General features: G+C 51.4%; 1 protein-coding gene across 4 annotated transcripts in view; it reads left to right on the top strand.

The window, feature by feature from the left end:
* The window catches only part of GAK (cyclin G associated kinase), a 122713-nt gene that overhangs the window by 76744 nt on the left and 19216 nt on the right, over positions 1-26753 (top strand). For 3 of the 4 annotated variants that reach the window (XM_064286100.1, XM_064286099.1, XM_064286102.1), the window contains exons 12-20: positions 2606-2655; positions 4192-4340; positions 6221-6343; positions 7570-7703; positions 10178-10372; positions 10847-10964; positions 11594-11673; positions 22994-23187; positions 24865-25017. In XM_064286100.1, coding sequence (XP_064142170.1) covers positions 2606-2655; positions 4192-4340; positions 6221-6343; positions 7570-7703; positions 10178-10372; positions 10847-10964; positions 11594-11673; positions 22994-23187; positions 24865-25017 — 1196 coding nt within the window. The remainder of the gene's footprint in view (positions 1-2605; positions 2656-4191; positions 4341-6220; positions 6344-7569; positions 7704-10177; positions 10373-10846; positions 10965-11593; positions 11674-22993; positions 23188-24864; positions 25018-26753) is intronic. The other variant, XM_064286101.1, reaches the window with a different exon arrangement.

Here is a 26753-nt window from a genome sequence, read left to right as displayed (position 1 = left end):
CATGGGTGTGTTGTTCTCACTTGAAGTAAAACAGAACGAAGAAGTAGGAGAGTCCGGCTTCCTGCACAGTATCATCCCTTCTAACGGATAGGCTCGGAGTGTGCTTTTCTTTAATGGTGTAATGCTTGAGCTTACGATGCCTGTCTTGTTCAGGGCTGGTGGCTTTTGCAGGGGCTCTCAGGCCAAGGCCACTGAGCACATGGTCTCGGTGAGGGTGGCTCTGCGCATGGGAGTGACCTCACAGTGACATGGATGTTCTGTGGGTATGCTTGGGGTGCCGTTCATCCCACGGGCTTAGGCCAAGGACAGGATACGCCCCAGAGCCAGCGGGATACTCCAGGACAAGCCCCCCCACAAAGATGGCACTGACTTTGTCTTCACATCTGCCCCTGCTGTCAGTGACCTCTGTTTTCTGCCTGGTTGTGGTACCCTGATAACACAGTGGTTAAGTACCCAACTGCTAACCGAAAGGTCAGTGGTTCAAACCCACCAGCCACTCCATGGGAGAAAGATGTGGCAGTCTGCTCCTGTAAAGATAACAGCCTTGGAAACCCTATGGGGCAGTTGTCCTCTGTCCTATAAGGTCACCATGAGTTGGAAGCAACTCAACGGCAATGAGAGTAAGATATACCCCAAGAACAGAAAGAACCACTTCGGAATTTTACACTGTGTTCAGTGATCTTGTTGTTTGTTAGTGGTGATGCTGAGATTAAATAGAAGATAGAAAAAGAAAAGAATGAAACAAATAAGAAATTCTGTTAAAGTCATTAGGAATTGAGATTTCCAGAATAAAAGGAAAGAAATGTGGGTCGGGGTCTCCAAGACCACCCTGAGGTCCAGTGAGTCTCTAGGAGGACTCCCAGGACTCAGCAGACAGTCATACTCATGGCTGTGATTTCTTATAGTGACAGGATAGAGCAAAACCAGCACAGGGAAGAGGTGTGTGGGGCCGGGTCTGGGGAAACCAGGCTCAAGTGTCCAAGAGTTCTCTCCCTGTGGAGTCACACAGGACTTGCTGAACTCCCCCAGCAGTGAGCATGACAACACAAGTGAGATTGTCTACAAGGAAAGCTCATTAGAGACTTAGCACCCAGGGTTTTTATTAGAGCTGGTCACATAGGCACCCTCTGTCTGGCATGTACCAAAATTACAGACACTCCAAAGGAAAGCAGGTGTTCAGAATAAATCACTATGTTTGCACACAGTTAAAACTCAGTGAGCCACTATTATCAGCTAGGGTAGCAGGAAATCTCCCAAAGTCCAAGTTCCCAGATGCCAGCTAGCCCAGGGCTGACCTTGCAGGCAGGTCTTTCAGAGGATAGTGGTCTCAGGCCTGCTGTGTGAACGTGTTTCTGCACAGGATGCATACTTAAGTAGACCCCACGTTCATTAGGTGGTATTAGAAATAGCACTATGCCTACATTCATTTCCTTGGCTCTCCCTGCTGACGAGACCTAGGGGCAGTGACAGCCCAGTGGCAGTGAGCACCCCAGCACCCAGAACATGGCCTCTTATTACCCTTTCCCACAGGAGGACGGGTGTGTTTCCTTGATGACCCAGGTTTGGGGCAGGGCTGGGCAGGAGGAGCTATGGACTTCTTGTATCATCTGAAAGCAGCAAAGTTATCAGATGACTGGAGTCATTTCCAAGAACACAGAAGCCAGGCTCAGGGGCTCCCACCTGCCAGAGAGGGGGCAATTGGAGCGTCAGAAGGCGTAGCATCTGTAGGGGATGGCAACATTTTAAATATGTAAAGATTCAGGAATTAATAATGATAATCCCAAAACAAACACTTTTTGGTCCTTTGTCAAACAAATGAACAAGTTTTGGACTAAGAGCAGAAAGGGGCCAACCACAGCCCTTCTCCCTGCTGTGGTTTGGCATCTGTTTTCCCCCTGTGCTGTCCCCTGGGTCCTCCACATAGCTGTGTCTGATGGTCATGGTGTGAAGGGCACGGCCGATCCCTTCCCCTGTCCTGGTATTTAGCTGGGCTCTGTGGGCACCTTCCCTCCACACAGGTGCACCTGGTGTACTTCAATACCACAAGGGGCTCTCCAGCCACCTGAGAACTCTGCATGTTGGCAGAAGAGCCTGGTTCACCCTCAGAAATGGTTGCCTCAGCTGGCCGTCCACAGGGTACCCTCAGGGCCAGACCAGGTTCCAAACATGGTCACTGAGGGCTTTTGATTTGGATTTTATGAGTTTCATAAACCCATTTGGGGACAGGTGCTCTGGATAGTGTTGCCTCTAGCTGCCAACACAGGTCTGCTTTTCAGTTCTTGGGTGAAGTGTTCTGACTTCTCCCCCTGAGGGAGGAAGAGGGGCAGGGTGTAGAGTAGTGACAGTGCTGCAGTTTATAAGTTCCTGCCCACTGCTGATAGAGATGTAAGCTGCACACACACACACACACGCACACATGTACACATATACACAGTAATATGTTCGCACACTGACATGCACATCCATCCCCGGTGGCAGTACAGTGTCAACGCTGAGTCCTTACTGCCCGCACGGCTCCCCAGGACTCAGGCCCCAGTGTCAGCTCCTGTAACTGAGCTGTGGAGTATTTCCTGTAGTAACCATTCACTTTTCTTTTTCATTTCAGTTATGCAAAGGGAGACTTGGATATTTCCTACATCACATCTAGAATTGCTGGTACGTTTGCCGAGTTTAATCCTAAGGATACACTTCTGAGTCTTCCTTTTGTGGGAATATGTCATAAGACTCCTGGCTTCCAGGATGTCCCTAGCAGGAGGTCAGATGGGGCACTGGGGCGTGGCTGGGTGAGGGGCAGCTAGCTCTGCCTTTCCAGCCACTTGGGCCAAGTCACAGCCTGGAGCCCCTCTGAAGTCTGTGAGCACCCGGAGGTCCCACAGGGTCTTATGAGTGCCCAGATCTTCTCTGAGCGCCCAGAGGTCCCGAGGGGTCCTGTTAGCACCCAGACATCCCACAGGGTCCTGTGAGCACCTGGAGGTTCTCTGAGTACCCAGAGGTCCCGCAGGTTCCTGTGAGTACCCGGAGGTTCTCTGAGTACCAAGAGGTCCCACGAGGTTCTGTGAGCACCTGGAGGTTCTCTTAAATGCCGAAAGGTCCCACTGGGTCCTGTGAACGCCTGGTGGTTCTCTTGAGTACCCGGAAGTCCCATGTGGTCCTGTGAACGCCTGATGGTTCTCTTGAGTACCCGGAAGTCCCATGTGGTCCTGTGAGCACCTAGAGGTCCCATGGGGTTCTATGAGCATCCAGAGGTTCTCTGAGCACCTGGAGGTCCCGTGAGCTCCTGTGAATACCTGGAAGGTCTCTGAGCACCCAGAGGTCCTGTGGGGCCCTATGAGCACCTGGAGGTTCTGCGGGGTCCTGTGAGCACCCAGGGGTCCTGTGAGCAGCCAGAGGTTCTCTGAGTACGTGGAAGTCCCACAGGGTTCTATGAGCGCCTGGAGGTCCCATGGGGTTCTGCGAGCCCCTGGAGGTCATGTGAGGCTGTATGAGCGCCCGGAGGTCTCGTGAGGCTCTGTGAGCACCCAGAGGTCCCGTGAGGCTATGTGAGCGCCCGGAGGTCCCGTGAGGCTCTGTGAGCGCCCAGAGGTCCCGTGAGGCCCTGTGAACACCCAAGGTTCACAGGCTTTGCAGCAGGAGGCACAGTGCCTATGTTGAGATGCCTCTGATTGTGTGATAGGCTGTGCGGGAGCCCAGCCCCTTTCCCCTGGGTCTCACACTTACCGGAACTCTGGGGTCATGGAGGGGATGAGGCACAGAGATAGGTGCACATTAAAGCCTCCCTCTCTCTGGCAGCAAGTGTCCAGAAAGCACATCCTGACGCTGGATGCCCACTGCACATGCGTCAGGGCCCTGTGGGACTTTACTCTGCCGGAGAGCACGACCTGAGAGTGCAGATGTTGCGTGGTGGCTTTTAGCTGAGATCTTCCACGCGAGTGGCTGATAGCGTGGTGGGCTTGTATTCCGCCCCTTTCTGCGCAGCTGCCAGAAAGATCAATAAATGGCCCAGACTGGTGTCCCTGAAGGCTGAGGGGCAGGGGCTGAATGTGGCCATCCAACTGGACAGTAGCTGGTGGAGCTGCAGGGTGCTGCTCCCTAGCCCCCAGGCAGGGTTCCAGGGGCAGTGAGGTGAGCCCAGGACAAGGGCGGCCCCAGACGGCCGTCACCACGCAGTGGCTGACCCTCCTCTTGTTGCAGTGATGTCGTTCCCGGCCGAAGGCGTGGAGTCGGCAATCAAAAACAACATAGAGGATGTGCGGCTGTTCTTGGACTCCAAGCACCCAGGGCACTACGCCGTATACAACCTGTCCCCCAGGACGTACCGGTCCTCCAGGTTCCACAATCGGGTGAGTGTTAGTGGCCGTACAGGCCTGGGGCAGAACACAGGAGCTCTGGCTGCTGGCAGGGTCCGTGTGATGGGAGCGCCTCAGGCAGGGCAGCGGCACCATGGAGCAGAGCCCGCTGTGCGGTACGCACTAGCAGGGCACCTCACAGTCACCAGGGAGAGAGCCCTGTGGAACCGGGGAGGAGCAGGGGCCACGTAGGGGCCGGTACCCCCACACCGACCGGAGCTGCACGCAGAGGCGAGGAACCGCTCCCTCCCACAGCTGTTGTGGGTAGAGAAGCAATGACACCACATCACCAAGGAGACGTCCCTGGGCTCCATGGCCAGGCTGCGCTGCAGCCGCGGGGTCCCGCACAGGACAGGCACACAGGAGGGAGGGGCCTGGGGGGTGCCTTGGCATTGGCACCAGAAGCCACGACTGGCACACACTGTTCGCTTGGGACATTGATATTTGTGGGGAAAGCCATAAACCCGAACACACAATGCCTCCTGGAAGGACACAGATGTTCGAACCCCAGATCAGATGTGATAAAGCGGGGACTTCCATGAGGGCCACGTGGCATGAGGGTGACAAGGGCCACCTGCAGTGACGAGCCTGTGTATGGAGCTCAAGCTCCCTCACAGGAAGGAGTAGGGATGCTGGGGAGCACACTGCAGCACACAGCGTTGGGGTGGGTGAGGAGTGACACTGCGAGATAGCATCCCAAAGACTGCTGCACCCATCCGGAGTCTGCCCCTGCTACCAGGCACAGCTTTTCCACCCTGGACCACCCCCCAGCCTCAGGTGGCCCTGGGCATGGTGGTAGGATGGGACATGGTGGGTGGCTGTATCTAGCTTTGGGCACTTGGGAGTTATTGCCTCAGTCCCTGAGGGCCAGCATCCCCAAGCTGACTGGAAGTAGCAGTCACAAAGCTCCAAGAGGTTGGGCTGTGCTGGTCTGTCCAGGTGGTGGGTGCCCAGCTCCCTGGCCCCCACCGTGTCATCAGGTCTGCTGTGAGCCTGACAGACGTGGCTAGAAAGAGGCCCCAAGTCCTCAGTTCTCAGAGGTCAGCACAAGACTGTAGGCCACAGTTCTGACACCATGACAGCAAAGCCCCAAGTCCTACTGCAGCCAGAGCGGCTCTTGGTGCCAAACACAGGTGAGAGGTTTTAGAAAGGAAAAGGGAGCAGGCAGAAGAATACACCTGGGGTAGGGGAACTATTACAAGAACAGTTTTTTTGAAGAAGAAATCCAAATGGCACAGTACGAGGAGTGGAGAAGAAGAGAAGCCACGGGTTTGGAGACAGCTAATAAACCGCAGAAGGGGGCTGTCATGTGGTTTGCTAGCAGGTTTGTAAACCTGGATGGTACAGGTGGCTTTCCAAGGAAATCAGTGCAAGAGGGGAGACCTGGGGGAGAAAGTGACAGACAGTCTGGGGACCCTCAGAGTGGACATGCTGGTGATGGAGTCCTTGGTAAATCAACACTCGGGGCACTGATGGTTCACGTGCTTAAACTGAGCCACTGCGTAGGAACGGGCAGGCGCTAAGTCCTTCTTGTGAAGCCAGTGATCACTGTGGTGCAGAAGTTTTATAGCACAAAGAAACTTATGAACCGAGACAGAAAAACGTAAGTAAAAGCTAACAGGTAGAATACAGGTGCACTTAAAAGATCAGCACACCCCGCAGAATGGCATTCGTCCCAGGATCGGAGGATAGCATTGTAGGCCTGCGAGTGTCCTCTGCTATTAGCAGGTCCTAGGAGAAGCCATCTGACAGATGCCAAAACCCCTCCTTCCTGGTTTTTCAAAGAGAAGAGACTGCGCTAAGTAGGGATGAACGGGTCTGCAGGGGCCCCGGGGGCTTTGTGAGCTGAACTGAGTGGGTGCCTCTTCCCACAGGTGTCTGAGTGTGGCTGGGCTGCCAGGCGGGCGCCCAGCCTCCACAACCTCTACACCATCTGCAGGGACATGTACTCGTGGCTGAAGCAGGACCACAAAAACGTGTGCGTGGTGCACTGCATGGTGAGTAGGGCTCATTGCTCGCCTTTGCGTTTTTCATCAGCATTGATAATTTCATGTATCTGTTCAACACAAAGCTAGCGCCAGTTATAAGTCAGACTGTTCATAACCTTGGGGACATTCTAGAGGACAAGATGGCACACAGACAAAAACCCCTGCCTGTAGGAAGCTCTCATTTTTTGAGGGGGGCAGAAAAGATACCCATGACATCCGTAGACCCTCAGGTGGTGATGAGTGATGTGGAGAAACGTGAAGCTGGGCAGGGCCAGGCCTTGGCTGTGCCGGGGCTCCAAAGGGGGCTTGGAGAGGGCTCCTGAGCTGTTGAGGGTGCTGGGCAGATACCCTGGGCAAGTGACAGTGGCTAAGCTGGTGCCTGGGGCAGGTGAGGGTGACTAAGCTGATGCCTGGGGCCAGTAAGGCCACTGGGCTGATACCTGGGGCAGGTGAGGGCACCAGGCTGATAACTGGGGCAGGTGAGGGTGGCTAAGGTGATGCCTGAGGCCAGTAAGGGCACCGGGCTGATACCTGGGGCAGGTGAGGGCACCGGGCTGATAACCAGGGTGGGTGAGGGCACTAGACTGGTGCCTGGGGCAGGTGTCTGTACAGCCCCAGTCTGGAGGGAGGGGCATCCCTGGGCAGCCTAGGTAGACAGTGCTTGCACCCCACCCCACCCACGGTGATTACAGTTGGGCTCCATGGTCTGGCTGTGGGTGTGGACAGGTTGGGGTTCTGCCAAGTCTAGAGGCCTGCATTCTCCACGATCCGTCTCGCTGGCCCTGCTGTAGCCCTCCCTGCCGCATAGCCTAGGACAGCCTGCCAGTGACTGCAGCAGCTGTGTACACGTGCTCACCCACGTTCCCACCTCTGTTGGGCCGAGCGCTCAGCTCCAGGCATGCTCACCCTGGTTCCCACCTGTCTCTGTTGAGCTCTGAGTGCTCAGCTCTGGGCATGCTCACCCAGGTTCCCACAGGTCTCTGTTGGGCTGAGCGCTCAGTTCCAGGCATGCTCACCCAGGTTTCCACCTGCATTCCCAAACAGAAAGGGACAAGAGTAAGGCTATTCCCTTAGGTACACAGGTAACAAGGAAGCTGGTAGGAGCCATGGTGAGCCCTCACTCCTGCCTGCTGTGCATGAGGCTTGGTGGGGGCCATACATGGAGCACAGACAAGGAATGTGTGGCCTCTTCCCCTGTGACAGCTGTGACAGTGCCCGTGTCCTTTCTCCTGCAGGATGGGAGAGCCGCGTCGGCCGTGGTGGTCTGTTCCTTCCTGTGCTTCTGCCGTCTCTTCACCACCGCTGAGGCTGCCGTGTACATGTTCAGCATGAAGCGCTGCCCACCGGGCATCTGGCCGTCCCACAAAAGGTGTGTGCATCTGCACCTCACCGTGCTGGGTGCAGGGTCACCCACGACTGGGTCTCCTTGGCTGACCCAAGGTGGTCTCCTCACAGGTACAGGGCCATAGCCACGAGCACGGCTGAGCAGAAATATGGGGAAATAAGTAGTAGAAACACTTCACATGGAGGAAACTGCCTGAGGGGAGCACTGTCATCCTGTGGCTGGCTCCCCCAGACTGTACTCACTGTCGTGTGCACCCTGTCACGGGCCCTGTGAGGTGGTCTTGATAAGGCCTCTTGTACTGGTGAGGGAGTCTGAGGTCACGCACTCACTGCCGTGTATGCCTCCACACGGGCCCCACATGGTTGTGACAAGGCCTGTTGTTCAGATGAAGACGTCTGAGATTGAGCACAGTGAAGTTAAACCCTGGTGGGACTCCTGAGCCTGTGGTGGCTGCCAGTTCATAGGGCGCTAATATTCCCATGAGTGTGGCCAGGAAGCCTGGTCTGACCCCAGCGTAGCCACTTGCTCTCTGGGCTTAAGGGGTCGCCCCTCAACAGAAGTGGATGTCATCACACTGTCCCTGCTCACTCATGGGACCCTGCTATGTGGTAGCTGTTGGGTATGAGTACACTAGTGAGCTCTGATGGTTCATGTCACGATCAGTTACGTAGTGCGGGGTCAGACAAAAACCTCCTGCTTTCTGTTGTTCTGCGTCAGCCAGAAGTTGGCTCTCTTTACTCAGCAATTTAAATAAAGTGATTTATCAGGGCTGTGACTAGCCAGGACCCCCCGCCCCCCACTTCACCCTGCACTGCATCCACTCCATTCACGAAATGCCATGGCTCCTCAAGTCTACTCCTGCCCGCTCTGTCCAGCCCCCAGCAGCGAGGGCGATCTTTCTGAGGTTCAGGCCTGAGGACTGACTTCCCTCCACAAACCCTTCTCAGTGTGCATGGTCTTAATGATGACTCAGGGGCGGAGGCTGGGCGTGTTCCTTCTGAAAGAGCCTGAACATGGTCCTCGATCAAAGTAGAGGCCACAGAGCAGGGGGATTCAAAGTGGACATGAATACCACCACCTCCCGCCCCACCCGCCCCCACACTCTGTGAGAGAGCAAGACGTCAGTGATCTAAGCAAAGGAAAGAGAGAAGGCCTAAATGACCAATCTCAAGAGTGAAAGATGGGATGTGACTACAGACCCCACAGACGTAAAAGGTGATAAAGGAATTCTTTGAGCAACTCTGTGCCCATAAATTCAACAATGCAGATGAGAGGGACTTACTCCTTAAAAGACGAAAAGTGCCAAAACTCACTCTATTATGAATAGATAGTCTCAATAATCCCGTATCTATTTTAAAATGGAAATTCTGGATAAGAACCTTCTGAAAAAGAAAACCTCAGGTCTATATAAATTCTACCAAACATTTAAGGAAGAAATCATACAAAATACTATTTACTCTTTTCCAGAAAATAGAAGAAGTGTGAACATTTCCCAAAGCAAATACAAAAATGGTTTTCCAGGTAGTGGGTTTAGTAGGCCCTCAAGATATAAGGTCCATATACAAGAATGAATTTCTGTATTCTAGCAGTGGACTATTGGTATGAGAAATTTTTTAAAAATCCCATTTATACTACCAAAAATCCACTACCATTGAGTTGATTCCAACTCATAGCAAGCCTATAGGACAGAGTACAACTAACTGCCTGTGGAATTCCTAAGGCATTAATCTTTATGGAAGCAGACTGCCACGTCTTTCTTCTGTGGAGTAGCTGGTGGGTTCAAACACTGGACCTTTCAGTTAGTAGCCAAGCACTTAACCACTGTACCACCAGGCTTTTACTATTACCCACCTTAAAACTCTTGTAGCCTCCATCCATTACCCAATTCCGAAACCACTTCCACATTGTAGGTATTTGTTAGAGTAGAACCCCACTCCTGGTACCAAATTCGTTCACAGTTATCTAGTGCTGCTGTAACAGAAATACCACAAGTGGATGGCTTTAACAAATAGAATTGATTTTCGTACAGCTTTTTAAGTCTGAATTCAGAGCGCCAGCTCTAGGGGAAGGCTTTCTCTCTCTGTCAGCTTTGGGGGAAGATCTTTGTCTCTTCAGCTTCTGTTTCCTGGTTCCTTGGAGATCTCCATGTATCTTGGCATCAGTCTTCTCCCATCTCTGCTAGCGGGCTTGGTTATTTGTTCTCTTTTATATTTCAAAGATGTTAACTGAAGACACATCCTATACTAATCCTGTCAGTTAACATAACAAAGATAGTCCATTCCCAAATGGGATTATAACCACAGGTATAGAGGTTAGGAATTACAATACATATTTTGGGGGGACACCATTCAATTGATAACATACATAGAGTACACCTCTGACACGGTGTACTGGATGGCCTTGCAGGTGCGTAGAATACACATGTGACACGGTGTACTGGATAGCCTTGCAGGAGCGTAGAGCACACGTGTGACACAGTGTACCAAATGGCCTTGCAGGTACATCGAGTACATGTGTGACATGGTGGCAGAGGAGCCCATCACGCCCCACAGCAAGCCTATCCTGGTGAAAGCCATCGTTATGACCCCGGTGCCCCTGTTCAGCAAGCAGAGGAACGGCTGCCGGCCCTTCTGTGAGGTCTACGTTGGAGACGAGCGTGTGACCACCACATCCCAGGAGTACGACAAGATGAAGTAAGTTCATACACGGAGCATGCTTGCTCCATGGCTGATTTCTGTGTATTCTCATGCTTCAGGACAACTTAAGGAGAAAATTTAACCATGCTGTGAAAAACATTTGCTTAGGTAGATAGCTTTGGAGCTGTAACGTCTTTGACCTTTGCTTTAGACTGGTGGCTTTGAGCCAGATGAGCAGGCTTGAATCACACAGGCTTGTAGCCATTGCCGTGTTTGGTTAAGTTCCTGTGGCTAGTGTGTACTCAGGGAGTAGCTTCTTGGAAGTAACTTCCTGAAAAAAACACCACAGGAAGTAGCTTGTTTTCATTGGTGCCAAAGTCAGCAAGATAAGAATGCGTGAATTTCAGCGTTTGCAACTTCAGAAGGATCTTGGCTTTCTTGCTGGGACCCATCAGGCTTTGCAGGTCATTCTTCATCGCAGTGTTGCCCGTTGGACTTGGGCCAACAATTCCTTGTCCTTCTGTTGTTCAGGGAGTTTAAGACTGAGGATGGCAAAGCAGTAATTCCCCTGGGCATAACGGTGCAGGGAGATGTGCTCATCGTCATTTACCACGCGAGATCCACCCTGGGAGGGAGACTGCAGGCCAAGGTGAGTGTCTCCACGGGCCCCTTCTCGGTGCACAGCTTGTCTCACATCCTGCGGTGGCCGCTGCCGGCACTTGAGGTTTACTTGTTTCTTTGGCTTCATTGGCGATCCCTGTCGAGGATTTCGGAGTTAAGCCAAGTTGTCCAGCAGGAGCTTTTAAGCTTCCATCACATAAATACCTCACGGAGTCCCTACCATTTTCCACGTGGCACAAGGCAGAGGGGATTTTAGCCTGAAAAATCTGGAATTTCCAACCTCCCCCTCAAGCATTACAGGACGACATAGCCTTCATTGGTGTGCTGGGCTTCAGCCGTGAAGCTGCTTGTTTGGGGTCCCAGGAACGTGTGCTGCCCGGGGACTGGACTGCCTTCTCAGTCTCCTCCTTCCTGCTCCTGTCCCCTCCTTCTGGCCCTCTCCACCTCTCTCCTCTCCCTCCCCCACACAGCATGCCACCTGAGGGCACTGTCTCCACTCAGTCTGTGTGTCCCTGGGAGCGTGGTCAATGTGAAATACTGTCCTGCGACTTGCCAGCAACTGTTGTTCCTGGGAGGAGGATGTTGTCTGGGAAGGCAAGTCCTCTTTGCTCCTCCTCCGCCTCAGGGTCAGGAACCCCTCGTTTGCTCTCTCTGCAGATGGCATCCATGAAGGTGTTCCAGATTCAGTTCCACACCGGGTTCGTGCCTCGGAACGCGACCACTGTCAAGTTTGCAAAGTATGTTGGTGTCGCGCTGTGTGGCTGCTGGGCAGGGGCGGGGGCGGGGGAGATAGGGTATGTAAGTGTTCAAAACTGCTAAACACATGCAGACCAATGCAGCACAGATAGCTTTATGGGATAGATGTGCCACGTAAACGAGAGAGTTTGAAATAGATTTAATTTCTGGATATTTCACCTTTGATGTGGACGACTTTGGACTGGCCAGCTCGTCTCTGTAGAATTAACACATTACACCCTGGATGTGCTACAGCCAGATTAAATGCTTAGATGTTTAGTGCGTTTTAGCACAGCACTCTGCCGGGCACAGGGCACCTCTGCCGGGTGCAGGGCACCTCTGCTGGGCACAGAGATTGGAGATGAAGAAGATACTGTCCCTCCTGTCTTGAAGCTCACCAGCTGGTTTTAGAGTCGAATATGTAAGTAAGGAACAACCAAGTGCTAATCCTGTGGTCTCACACACCTACTCCTCACGGCTCAACATGGGTAGGTTTCAAAGACCAGGTTGTTATGCGAAAATTGGTGTTATACAAAATACAATTTCCTGCCCTGGCTTCCCCTCCTCCCCGGCCCAGCTGGGCAGCTTCGACCCCTTTGTACCTGTGGCAGTCAGGGGCTCACCCTTGCTCTGCTTGCCAGAATCTGAATCCATGCTGCAGGCTGCTCGCTGGGCATCCTCAGCCGCTTGGCACCCAGGCTCGGGCCCTGTGGTGCACTGGGTGCAGGAAATGGGCGGCGTGGGCTGGGCCTCGGCCAGGGGGCAACTCTGCAGAGGTGGAGCTGCCCACACCCCGCTCCCGGCACCTGCTGGTCATTGCCTGCGTGGGAGATGAGTATGGGGTGGAGGGTGGGGCGTGCTGGGAGGAGGGGGAAAAGGCTTAAGCCAGGAGGAGCTGAAGTGTCAGGGGACCCGTGGGTCCCAGACTGGGGTTAAATACCTTGGGGGCAGTGCCATTCCTCCCTCCGCCAAACCCGGACGAGCTACATGTGGTGAGGATTGTGTGAGTTGGAGGAATCGTTAATGTGCAAAATAGTCAGATAGTAAATTTTTTACCATTATCATAAATGTAAAATGTTTGATAACGAGGTAGTAGATAAGTGAGGAGTAGCTGTATAGCACTTTGTGGTTTACTGTACTGCCGGGTACAGTCCCTTGTTAAAATAGCACACATTAAATGCGGAGCAACATACGCTTGGCCCCTGTGCGGAAGACCTCGATCACTTCAGGTTTTAGGTGGAGATGTCAGTCAGACTGATAGTAACTCACCTGTTCAGCTGGTACACGGCAGAACAAGTTTTCTCAGCTTGGGTATTTTGGTTCTGGCTGTGCTGTTTTACTCAGTGTCACACACATACTTATCGACCAAGACAGAATAAAATACGTGTTGTTCCAGAGGCATGAGGAAGCCCCAGGAGCAAGAAGGAGGCCGCATAGAATTCCAGAGACAGCTGCCTGGCCACACAGGCCCTGCCATTTTCCAGGCTCTCTGCTCTGTTTCTTACCCAGGAAACAAAAGGAAAAGATTAGGACCCATCTTTCGGGGTTCTTGGGAGGATTCAGTGGACCCTGGGCCCACAGGCTTCTTGGGGGAGGATTCAGTGAGCTCATACAATGAAGCGCTAGGCCAGGGCCTGCACATGGTGCGGGCTCAGGAGGAACTTGTGGCTGCTGTTCTGACGGCTGTTCTGACGGCTGGCATCGGCAGGGGATGGGGGCGGCTCATTCTATATTTCATGCCTTTGTTTTAAATCTTTTGTATTTCTTGCCTTTGTTGTGTCTTTTTCATATTGGCACCTTACTCTCTTCTTTACCCGTATGTTCCCAACTTTAACATTTCTGTTTCTGTTCTCCACCTTCGTAGTTGGTAGACAGGGACTTTTAGACAACTGTGGCTAATGAGTTTAGAAAAACAGAGGGGAAGATGGGAACTTTCGCCACAGACCTGTAATGTGTAAGAAGGCAGCAAATACAAATTCTAGAACTGAAAAATCCTTCAGCTTAAATTAAGGATTCAATTGATGCCTATAAACAGAGTAGACAGAATGGAGTAGAGGGGTAGTAAACAGGGAGAAAATATCTTCAGATTGTAGCGCAAAGAGAAAAAAGGATGGACAATAATAGAAGGGAGCAGAAGCAAATTTTCAAATCACCCAGATTAAAAAAAAAAAAAGACACATAACCTCAAAAGGAACAACTTTAAGACCGAGAGCTGACTTTGAACTGAAATGATGGATGCCAAAAGTTAATTGGGTGGCATCTTTAAAGTACTGAAAAACGTTGCCACCCTGGAATCCTGTACCAGTGAAATTATCCTTCAGGAATGAAGGTAAATTGAAGATGTTTTCAGGCAAACCAAGTATGAGATTGTTCATTGCCAGCAGAACTGCTGCCTTTCAGGAGATACTGAAGCACAGATGAAAAATGACTTGAGTTTCAAGCCAGCCTGAAACTTAAGGAAAGGAAATAATGAGGAACACTGAAAAGTGTAAACAAGTACTGTATTTTTCACAAATAACATGCCCATGTAGGTAATGCATGCACACGTATAACGCACACGGGGCCCCTAGGAAAATAACGCACGAGGGGGCTGCGTGGTTGGCAAAAGGCGCGCAACACACGCGTTGTTTTCATAAAAACAAGGTATTAACTATTTAAAACAGTAATACTAATGTCTTATGGATTTTAAAACCTATTTGGAAGTAAAATATTATGATAACGATAGCACATAAAAGGCAGGAGAAGTGATTAATGGAGTTAATCTATAGAAGATTCTTGCATTGCCCGGGAAGCAGTAAATGTACAGATTTAAGAGCTTGGCTGCTAACCAAAAAGTCGGCAGTTCAAATCCACCAGCGCCTCTTTGGAAACCCTTTGGGCAGTTCTTCTCTGTCCTCTAGGGTTGTATGAGTTGGAATTGACTCAATGGCAACGAGTTTGGCTTTGCTTGGTATAAGTAAGGGATGCATGTCGTGATCGCTAGGGTAGCCAATAAAGAGCTAATAGAGGAAAAAACATGGAATAATAAATGTCGTAAATCCAGAAGAAGACAAGAATAGATGGGTAGAAAATAAATAGCAAGATGATAGACTTAATCCAACTGTATGTATCTTTATGCTGAACGTAAATAGACTGAATAAAGATGAAGACTGTTGGACTGGATAGAAAAAAAACTCAACTATATGCCCTTTATAAGAGCCACACTTTTTAAAAAGTTTATGAAGTTCCAGAAATGCTGAAAGTTAAATAATGGAAAAGAACTTATCATGCAAGCATTAGCAAAAAGAGAGCTGATGTCTCTCTATCGATATCAGGTAGAGTAGACCAAGATAAACAGTAGGATCTCCACGAGTTGGAATCGACTCAGCGGCAAGGGGTTTGGTTTTTTTGGTATCTCTCATGAATATAGATGTAAAACTTTTAAATGGGAAGATGTCACAATCCTGTTTGCGAGCACCTAATAACACAGCTTAAAAATTGACAGAACTGACACGTGAAATCGACAAATCCGTAGACACGGTCATTCTTCTACGTGACTTAACAACACAAGTAAATGGAAGATCAGTAAAGACACAGAAGATGTTTTACACTTAGCCAGCTTGCTCTGGGTTTTAAATGTTACAGTGAGCAACTGGAGTAATTGTATTCTGTTCAAGCGCACGTGGAACATTTACCAAAATAGACCATATGCTGTGTCAAAAAACAAGTCTCAAAACATTCCAAAAGGTGAAATTAAGGTAGAAATCAGTAACAGAAAAATACCTAGAAAATCTCTCCTTGTTTGGAAGCTAAGTAACACACTCATAAATACCTCATGTGCCCCCCAAAAAAGCACACAAGTGGAATAAAATATGTTTAATTGGATGATGATTAAAATAATGTATCAAAACTTGTGGGATGCATTAAAACAGGGTTTAGAAAAAGTGCGTAACTTTAAGTGCATGTATTAAAAGAAAATTAGTGATCAAGCTCACATTTCAGAAAGTTAGAGAAAGAATAACAAATTAAGCCCAAAGAAAATGGGTGGGAAGAAGTAATAGAGGAACAGAATTCAATTAAATAGAAAGTGAAGAAGCACCGGAAACCCTGGTGGCGTAGTGATTAAGTGCTACAGCTGCTAGCCAAAGGGTCGGCAGTTCAAATCCGCCAGGCGCTCCTTGGAAACTCTATGGGGCAGTTCTCCCCTGTCCTATAGGGTCGCTATGAGTCGGAATCAACTCGACGGCACTGGGTCTGGGAAAGAAGCACCGATGACTGCCCTGACAGGGAACACAACAGAGAATCCCTGATGGAGCAGGAGAAAAGTAGCATACAGGCCTCAAATTCTAGTAAAAAGACCAGACTTAATGGTCTGACTAAGACTGGAGGGAACCAGAGGTTATGGCCCCTAGACTGTCTGTTAGCCCAAAACTAAAACCATTCCCAGAGCCAACTCTTCAGACAAGGATTAGACTGGACTATAAGACATAAAATGATGCTGATGAGGAGTGTGCTTCTTAGCTCAAGTAGACACACGAGACTATGTGGGCAGCTCCTGTCCAGAGGTGAGATGAGAAGGCAGAGGGGGGCAGGAGCTGGTTGAATGGACATGGGGGATACAGGGTGGAGAGAAGGAGTGTGCTGTCACATTATGGGGAGAGCAACTAGGGTCACATAACAATGTGTGCATACGTTTTTGTACGAGAAACTGACTTGAATTGTAAACTTTCACTTAAAGCACAATAAAAAAGTAAATAAAAATAGAAAGTAAATATAGGAAAAACCAATAGAGTCAAAAAAGATGGTTCTTTGATTCTCTTTTCAGAGATTAATAAAATTAATGAACCCTTAACAGATCTGGTCAGGAAGGAGGGAGAGAGAACACAGGTTCCCCACGTTAGACGAGAAAAAGGAGACATCTCTGCAAGAGGTAGCAAGGATATTATGAAGAACTTTGTGCCAATATATTTGCAACCTTAGGGATAATGGACAAATTCTCTCAATTTGTATCCAATGTATCATTGCATCAGAACTGACACATGAAGAAATAATACACCACAGTCATGGTAATAAAAATATCCATCGTCCCCTAAAGCTCCCCTTTGAGAGCGCTATGCCCACCTCCCCAGCTTCCATGCCCTGAGCCCCCTCTGTAGTCCCCAGACATCCACTGATCTGTTCTCTGCCACTGTAGATTAGCTTGTCTATTGTAGAGTTTTCTCTAAATACGATCATACAGCGTGTACTCCTTTTTTTTTTGGTCTGGCTTATTTCACTCAGCATAATTATCTTGAGATTGATCCATGTTGTTGCGGGTGTCAATGGTTTATTCCTTTGTAACGCTGAGGACTGTTCTTCTGCCTGGATGTGTCGTAATTCGTCTATCCATTCACCTGTTGATGGACATTTGGGTCATTTTCAGCGTTTGGCTAAATAAAGCTGTTATGAACATTCATGTAAGAAGAGAGAACATAAACTGGAGTAGTACCACATCTGTTAAAGAAATGTAACCTATAACTTAACACTTTCCCACAAACTCCATGTCCAGACTGCATCACTAGGGAATTCTTCCAGACTTTTAAAAAAGAATTTATACTGATTTTACACTGAATCTCCCTGAGAATAGAAAAAAAGGAGAACACTTCTTAATTCTTTTATCATGAGGCCAGCGTAGCCTCCTTACCAAAACCCGATAACAACATTATAGGAAAGGAAAATGTCTCTTACGACTCATGGCAACCCCACAGGGTCTCCAGGAGTTGGAATTGACTCGATGGCAGTGAGTTTGGTTTTTTGGTATCTCTCATAAATATATAAAACTTTTAAACAAAATATTAGTAACTTGCCTCTAGTGTTACGTTTAAAGGGGTAATACATCCTGACCAAGGTGGTTTATTTCAGGAAGGTTAAGTTGGTTTAGTGGCGGCATTGATGTTATAGTGGTAGAATTCTCGCCTTCCATACAGAGACCCAGGTTCCAGTCCCAGCAAGTGCACCTTGCGCGCAGCCACCACCAATCTGTCTTGGAGGCTTGCATGTTGCTATGATGCAGAACATGTTTCAGTGAGCTTCCAGACTAAGACAGACTAAGAAGAAAGGTGTAGCGACCTGCTTTAGAAAACCCTATGTGTCACAGCAGTCTGCTCTGTAGCTGATCATGAGGATGGCACAGGACCAGGCAGTATTTCCTTCTGTAATGAATGGGGCCATCCTGAGAATGGGGCCAGTTCAACAGCAAATAGCAATAACAAAGCTGGTGTAACATTTGAAAATCAGTCTGTGAAATTCACCACATTAAGAGAATAAAGGTGAAAACCGTATGTCTTTACATTGATAAAGCATTTGGCAAAATTCAGTACCCCTTTCTCATTAAAATTCTCAGCAGAAAACCTATGACATCATACCTGATGATGAAATGTTTCAACATTTTCCCCCTAAGTTTCCATTATCACTACTTCTATTCAGTATTTTACCATAGGTCCTAACACCAAACCAAAACCATTGCCATCAAGTCAGTTCTAACTTCCATGTTTTAGAGGGTAGGACTGCCCATCAGCATTTTCTTGGCTGTAATCTTTATGGAAGCAGTTTACCAGGCCTCTTAGCCGCTGTAATAGGGCAAGAAAAAGAAACAGCATAAGGAATGGAAAGGAAGAAGTTAAAACTATTATTTTTGTATATCTACAAGCATGGCTTTACATCTAAAATCCAGAAGAACCTACAAATCAATAGAATGAATAAGAGAATTTAGTAAAATTGCTAGGTATAGAGTTCATATATAACGGTTGATTTTATATCTATATACCAGCAACAAGCCATTAGACAATGAAATTTTAAAAGCCGTGTTATTTGTAGTAGCATCAAAAAGTATCACATACCTAGGAAGAAATATAACAAAAGACATGGAAGACTTTTGTTCTAAAAACTACAAACTTTGTTGAAAAAAAAAATTAACCTCCAAAATGTAAGAAGTAAGGGATATATACCGTGTTCATGGATTGGAAGACTCCATATTGTTAGAAGGAGCCCAGACACGCATGGGTAAATGAATCATGGAATATTCACACAACAGAGTGGCACACAGCAGTGAAAAGGAGCAAACAACTGACAATAATTATATAATTATTATATGAACTAATTATATAAACTACAATTGCAACTTGTAAGCAGCGTGCACAGACATAAGCCTGATCTGAATGGGCACAGAAACCCACGTTCAGAACTCATCTGTGGTATAGATACTCGAGTAGTTGTCGCCTCTGGGGAGCAGTGATTTGGAGAGTCCACAGAGAGCCTTTTGTTGTTGTTATTGTTAGGTGCCATCGAGTCAGCTCCGACTCATAGTGACCCTGTGTACAACAGAACGAAACTGCCCGGTCCTGTGCCATCCTCACAGTGATTGTTAGGTTTGAGCCCATTGTTGTAGCCAACTGTGTCAGCCCATCTTATCAAGGGTCTTCCTCTTTTTCCCTGACCCTCTACTTTACCAAGCATGATGTCCTTCTCCAAGCATTGGTCCCTTCTGATAACACTGGCACTCTGGCTGTATTTCTTCTAAGACAGATTTGTTCATTCTTCTGACAATCTATGGTATATTCAGTATTCTTCGCCAACACCGTGATTGAAAGGCATTCATTCTTCTTCATTTTTTCTTATTCATTGTCTAGCTTTTGCATGCATATGAGACAATTGAAAATATCATGGCTTAGGTCTTTGGGGAGGCTGGAAAGATTACTATGCTTTTATCTGAATACCAGTGAACACGGTGTACTCCGAATTCTTCGCAGTTACTGTGTATACTTCCAAAAACTTCATTCATTCATTAAATTGAGAAGAAAGCTGTTGATGTGACTGATGGATACAGAAAAGTGGAGGTGCGCCTGTCCTGGGGGCAGGGTTTGTCTTGCAGAGGCAGTTGAAACAGGACAGTGTGAGACCATCGTCAGATAAGCCTGACCTGTGTCCACTGTCCGTGACTGGGCATGCAGCAGGCCTGAGAGCCTCCTGTGAGCTACGAGAGGGTTAGTACACTCAGCCTCGGATGCACGCTGGTCAGCATGTTTGTCTTCTGGCCAGACAGGTCAGAGGCCCCCAGTGCTCATCCAGAGGAGTCTGGGTGTGGGGGCCTCCTGAAATCAGGGACCTTGAGTGCTGCTGCTGTGCTCACAGACGCTGCATTGTTCCCTCAGTGCCCACTGGGCTGAGCCAGGCAGGCCCAGGCTAGCCTGCAGACTCCAGGGCGGCTGGGGTGGGAGGCTGTCCTCCAGGCCTCATGATGCGTGGCCCCCAGCACCTCCACCCAGCGTGGTGCCCTGGAACTGTCCCCAAGGCCATTCTCTCCCCACGGAGCTGAGCTGACTGCAACTAGCCACCACCGGGCCCTGCAGAGGTTATGTGGCTCCCTTGCCTCTCCTCCCCTTGCTGTCTGCCCTGCTCCTTCCCACATGGCCGTCAGGGGCTGTGGGTGCTGCTGCCCTGCTCACAGACCCTGCTAAGCCAGGCAGGCCCAGCCTGTAGTCTCTGGGGGTGAGAGGGCGGGCTATCCTGGTGAGCTGGCCTCACTGGCCTCTTGGGGCTTTCCCAGTACTTGCTGACCCCTTTGTGGGCCTCACGATCGCTGCTAACTCTAACCCAGGACTTCCTGTGTTAGCTGTTCACACCTGGCTGAGCACTCACCTCTACTGTCTCTTGGATTTTGGACGGGCAGCCCGTGATATGAAAGGACACCTGCCTTGGTCTCTTTGGGCTAGGGCTGTGTGGGCCAGAGAGGCCGCTGAGGAGGGCATGTGCAGAGCAGGTGGGCCTCTCTCCAGACGTGAAGCTCGCCCCTGCCTTCTGGATTTTGACCCAGGACGATAGGAGCGGAAATGCTTCTTCAAGGTGGAGTCGCTTCTTGCCAACCCAGGTCACTGTACTGGTTTCCTCCCCTTCCACAGAGGAATTATATTTGGGGTAAGGTGGGGGGCCTGAGAGAATACTAAAACCTAATGTGCTTTACATTTTAAAATAACACGTGCTTGTTAATTGTGTGAAGTCCAGAGAAGTAAATAAAACCAGTCTCAGCTTTGCTGCTCTACCCGACCAGTGTCACCGCCCTGTCACTGCTGCCCCCTCCTCGGTCCATTGTTAAAAGTGTTTTTGTTTTGGAGTGATTATCGTAATGCATAAGAGCCCTGGTGGCACAGTGGTTAAGTGCTCGGCTGCTAACCAGAAAGTGGGCAGTCCGAACCACCCAGCAGCTCTCAGGAGAAAAGGCCTGGCGATCTGCTCCCGTAAAGATTACAGCCAAGGAAACCCTATGGGCAGTTCTACTCTGTCACATGGGGTCACTGTGAGTCCAAATCAGCTGGACGGCACCTAACAACAACAGACAGACAGACATTACCCAAACCAAACCCACTGCCGTCGAGTCGATTCCGACTCATAGCGACCCTATAGGACAGAGTAGAACTGCCCCATAGAGTTTCCAAGGAACAGCTGGTGGATTTGAACTGCCGACCTTTCGGTTAGCAGCTGTAGCACTTAACCACTATGCCACCAGGGTTTCCATACAGACATTAGTGTAAAATAAGGCAAACATTGGGAGGCTGAGCCCAGCTGAAGAACTCGATTTATCAACATGGTTGGTGAAAATGTCATCAGAGACCATCTTAGGAAAATACTGGGATTCCCTAGAGAGATGTGGAGCAGGAATGAGGGCAGGTCAGTGAGCTGGCAGCCAAGATCACTTACCTGTTCAGGTCCCCTGGATTCCTCACAGAGAGTGATGAATGCCTTTGTTTTCCCGTGTCTCCACACATCCCTGGGGCCACCTGGACAGGTACTCAGAGCAGTTCCTGGAGACTCAGGGCCATGTTGGCACCCTATTCCCAGTCCCTGGTGTCTGGGTCCCAGAGGTCTTCGTTATCAAGGTACCTCCTGATAGTCTGGGGATTTCACCAGAGTGGACATCATTTTTACGGACAAATGCATTTGAGATCCCAAAGGAACCTGATCTGAACCAACTAATCCATCACAGTATGTGTGTAGATGTCCGGTGAGTGGTTCTGGGTCTGGCACCCTCCTGGAAACTAGTCACGCAGAAAGGGTGAAGGTCCACCCCACCCCCAAGGGGTGCAGATGGGGCTTATATGATTGGCTGCATGGCAGTGGACATCGAACCTGAGGACCTGCCTTGTGGGGTTGTCCCCTGCTGGACATCTGCAGCATAGTGGGGCACACATCTGAGGAAGATCTGCCTTGTGTCATCGCCCCCTGCTGGATGTTGGCCGCATGGTGGTGCAAACATCTGAGGAGGACCTACCTGGTGGAGCAGCCCCCTGCTGGATATCGGCCACATAGCGGTGCACACATCTGAGGAGGACCTGCCTTGTGCAGTCACCCCCTGCTAGATGTCGGCAGCATGGTGGTACACACATCTGAGGAGGAGCTGCCTCCTGGGGCCGTCCCCTGCTAGTTGTCAGCGGCATGGCCATGCACACATCTGGGGAGGATCTGCCTTATGGGGCCACCCCCTGCTGGATGTTGGCTGCTTGGTGATGCACATATCTGAGGAGGACCTGCCTCGTTGAGTCAACCCCTGCTGGACGTCGGTGGCATGGAGGTACACACAGCCAATGAGGAGCCTACCTGCCTGCCTGGGACGTAGAGACTTCGTGTCTGCTGTGCCTGCCTCACAGGAACCATCCTCCCTGCTCTTGGGCATGAAGCCCACCTTTGCGATTCCTGGCAGTGGCCAGGCACGGCCTTCACCACTCTATGGAGAGCAGTCTGCGGAGAGCACGCGTGAGTGAACGTCCGGGCTCTGGGTGGAGCCCAGACCCAGTGCTCTCCATCATCAACAGTCCGGGAGAACCTTACCTTAATGTCAGGAGTGGGTCAGTCATCCTGTGAGGACGAAGCGGGTGGCCCTGAGCAGAAGGGCCCATTGCGTGGGCCTCCTCGGATGTGCCCAATGTTTTGAGCACCGACACATGGGACCCTACTGAAATGGCTGCATGCCTCCGTGTGTGTGACCAGCTGGGCACAAGGACCCTGCAGGCAGGAGTGTGGGCGGGCTCCTTTCTCATAGCACTCCTGTGGCTTCTTGCGTGGCCAGAGCAGAGTCCGTGCTCACCAAGCACTTGGCAAGTCCCTGGGGTTGAAGTTCTTGGGCCCTGCCCAGGCACCCTGAGTCCATGCCGGCATTGCCCAGCAGCCCCAGCCAGTGCACGACGACATGGGTGCCTCCCCGCCCGAGGAGACAATCTTCTGTCCACACTTCCGTTTGCTATAAACTTGGGAATGACTTGTGGAGGGCTTTGGTGGACCTTTGTAAACAGTGTCTGATGCTCAACATTTCAGGTATGACCTGGACGCATGTGACATCCAAGAGAAGTACCCCGATCTGTTCCAAGTGAACCTCGAGGTGGAGGTGGAGCCCCGCGACCGGCCGAGCCGAGAGGCCCCACCATGGGATAGCCTGAGCATGAAGGGGCTCAATCCCAAAATCCTGTTCTCCAGCCGGGAGGAGCAGCAGGACAGCCTGTCCAAATTTGGTAAGTGATGGGCTTCCTTTGTTGTCCGTGTGTTCTTCAGGGTTCACCCACTCTAATGGCTGTCACCAAGTGAAAAATGCATCAGGAGCCCGGGCTGCTCCCTGAGCCTGTCAGCTGGAGCTCTCTTTCCACAGCAGCCCCTGTATCCCCACCTCTGCCCAAGTAGGGCTGGCCCTGGGGGCTCAGAGGTGCCTCTCATGCACCCCCGTGCTCCCTACCCGTGCCTGGGGTAGAGCTCCCCTGGGAGCAGGCAGGAGCCCCAGTTGGGGCCTGGGTCGGGCTTTGAGAGGCCTCGGGTCTCCTCGAGGTGTTGTGCCTCCACCTGGCGTGCATGCTCTGCCGTGGTCGGGCTGTAGGAGCACACCTTTTCCAGGTGCTCCGTTCTTCTCCACAGTGGGTGCAGTGTGGCCTTGCAGTGCAGGACGAGTTTCAGAAAGCCTTGTCTTTAAAACTCCGTAGTGAAACTGGCTTAAGACCCAGTGAAAGGAAGAGCTTGGTTACTGGTGTTTTCCAAGGCTTGCTCACTGTTTCCCCAGGCCACCGTGCCGCTCCCATTCCCAGATGGAGACTGGCCCTCGTGGTGCCGAGTCTTTCTCCACAGCTGGGTCTCGCCCCTCAGGTACAGCTCCTGTGGCCCCCAGACTGAGAAGAAAGATCTGTTATCTTGTCCCACGTGTGGGCAGAAACACAGAACCAGTTCCTGAACACTGGGCATCAGTTTGCTCTTGTGCAGCCTTAGGCCTGAGGGCCCTTCTCTGAGGGGCTGGGGTGGGCTCTGTGACCCAGCGGGAGGGATCTACCTCCCAGGCAGGTAGGCTCTCACTTGCTTACTGACTCAGGAGTTCCCTTTTCTGGGCAACGTCCACCTTAAATGTGACCTCAGCTTGGGCAGGTCTGTCCCTGGGCCAGCCTGGTGCAGTGTTGTTCACTGTCCCTGGGCCAGCCTGGCACAGTGTTGCTCACTGTCCCTGGCACAGTTATTGTAGTTTGTTATTCTTGGCGGTGACCCCGCCCATATAGCCTGGTTGACACAGGAGCCTGAATCCATCCTGTCTTGTCTCAGAGTAGTTCCAACAAAAGTCGTGTAAAGAGGGCATTGGCGGGTAGGACTCAGGATTCAGATGGCTGGCCACATCATGTCTGTCTTCACGTTCTTGGTTTGCATTTTTCACGTTTTCTTATCTGAGGAGAGCTAAGTATCACTGAAAGCTGTACACGCACACATGTGTGCACGTGTGTGTGTGTGTGGGTTCCCCCGTGTGCACATGTACATGAGACCCAGATAGCAGCTGAGTGGACAGCAGTGATCCAGTCACCAGGCAGACCCTCCCCATCGTCTTGGATGTAGACACAGGTCTCCTGGCTGGGCCTGGACTCGGGTCGCTGTGTGCACGTGTGTGTAGGGGGGTTCCCCTGTGTGCACATGTACGTGAGACCCAGATAGCAGCTGAGTGGACAGCAGTGATCCAGTCACCAGGCAGACCCTCCCCATCACCTTGGATGTGGACACAGGTCTCCGGCTGGGCCTGGACTCAGGTCGCTGTGTGCACTAGGATTGGTGACTGGGGTTGCTGGGGCTGCACCGCCGGAGCTGACGCCGATGCTGGTGTGTTAAAGCCATAGGTGCTTGTGTCCTGGGCTGTGTGGCCTGACACTTGTCCCTCCCTCACCTGACAGGTAAGCCCGAGCTCCCCAGGCAGCCTGGCTCCACAGCTCAGTACGACGCCGAGGCGGCGGCACGGTTCCCGGAAGGGGAGCCCACGGGGTCGGACTCAGCGCAGAGCAGCAGCACCGACACAAACAGCCTCCTCCACACACTCGACTGGCACGGTAGGGGCCTCGCGCCGCCTGCTGCCGTCGCCCATCTGTGGTGGGACCCCTGCCGTCAGTGCCCCCCAAGTCCTGCCGCCCGCCTGGCCTCTGCTGCTTCTCAGAAGCGTCCTCCAGGCCTGGCCTGCTGTGCCAGCCAGAGTCAGCTCCACTGGAGCAGCCTGCTCAGGTGACCAGTGCCAGCCCAAGGCGGCTGGCAGCGAGCTCACTGTTCCAGATTGGGCCCGCTCAGGTCCTCACACTCGAGGAGGCAGGCCCAGGGCCCACACCTCATGCTGACACCCACATGTCCACGTGGATGTCCCGTTGGCTATCTCCTAACGGAATATGCGAGAAGACAGCCATGCTGCCCCGTCCAAGCCACCTTCGCCTATTCCTCCTGACTGTGCCTGCCTCCTCTTCCCTGTCCTCAGGCCACAAGTCTTAGTCCTTCTGGCCTTCTGCTCTCAGGGTGAAGTCTGCATCTCACCCCGAGCTGGCTCAGGAGGCTTGGCCCCCCACCCCTGTGAGCTGGGGGCACTGAGGCAGTCTGGAGATCACTGACAGAAATACAGAGCCCTGAACACAGGCCCGTTTGAGGTAGAGCCCAAATGAGAGGCTGAGAACAGTTACTGAACTGGGCGGGGGGTGGGGGCTCTGGCCCCTCCTAGGACATCAGCCCACATTCTGACGCCTACGTCAGACACCACACTAGGTGGGGCAGTCCTGGCGAAAACACCGTATGTTATAGGAAATTGAGGGCATGACTGGTCAGCGCTGTGGTGGGCAGTGTCCCACAGAGGGTGGGGTCGTGACCAGCTCTGTGGTGGGCGGTGTCCTGCGGAGGGGTAGGGGTCTTTGTCACCACTATGGTGGACGGTGTCCCACGGAGAATGGGGCTCGTGGTCGGTGCTGTGGTGAACAGTGTCCTGTAGAGGGTGGGTGTCATGGTTAGTGCTATAGTGAGCAGTGTCCCACAGAGGGTGGGTGTCATGGTCAGTACTGTGGTGGATGATGTCCCATGGAGGGTAGGGGTCACGGTCAGTGCTGTGGTGCACAGTGTCTTGCAGAGGGTGGGGTGATAGTGCTGTGGTGGGCAGTGTCCTGCAGAGGGTGGGTGTCACGGTCAGCACTGTGGTGGACAGTGTCCTGTGGAGGGTAAGGGTCATGGACAGTGCTGTGGTGGGCAGTGTCCTGAGGAGGGTAGGAGTCATGATCAGTGCTATGGTGGGTGGTATCCTGCAGAGGGTGGGGGTCACGGTCAGCGCTGAGGTGGACAGTGTCCCGCAGAAGGTGGGGATCACGGTCAGCACTGTGGTGGGCAGTGTCCCACAGAGGGTAGGTGTCATTGTCAGTGCTGTGGCGGGCAATGTCCTGGGAAAGATGGCCTCCACGAAGTATACTGGGCACCTCCTCTCCCCAGGTTCTGCCCATTGCCTGCTGGCCCAGCCTGGCTGTTTTTGTCTTGAAACCTTCTCTGCCCTCCCTCTCCTGTCCCACTTCCAGGGCCCCCATGTGCCTTGCTCAATCTGGAATCATCTGCAGCCTGCTTTGTGCTCCTGCACCGAGTCGCAGGCACCTGGCCTGGTGGTCCCTCAGCATCTCTTCCACATTTTCTGGTCCCTGCCCCTTGGCTCCCCCTTTGCTCTGAGGGGCCACGCCACCACCAGACCACCTCTGCATGCCACCTCCCCCAGCCGCCTCAGCTCCGTCTCTGCTCAGAGTTGAGCTTCCTGATTGGAAAAGGGCTCCTGGCC

Source organism: Loxodonta africana, chromosome 5 (assembly GCF_030014295.1).
Source record: "Loxodonta africana isolate mLoxAfr1 chromosome 5, mLoxAfr1.hap2, whole genome shotgun sequence".
Lineage (NCBI taxonomy): Eukaryota > Metazoa > Chordata > Mammalia > Proboscidea > Elephantidae > Loxodonta > Loxodonta africana.
Note: the sequence above shows the minus strand (reverse complement) of the source record. Positions and strands in the feature narration are given on the sequence as shown.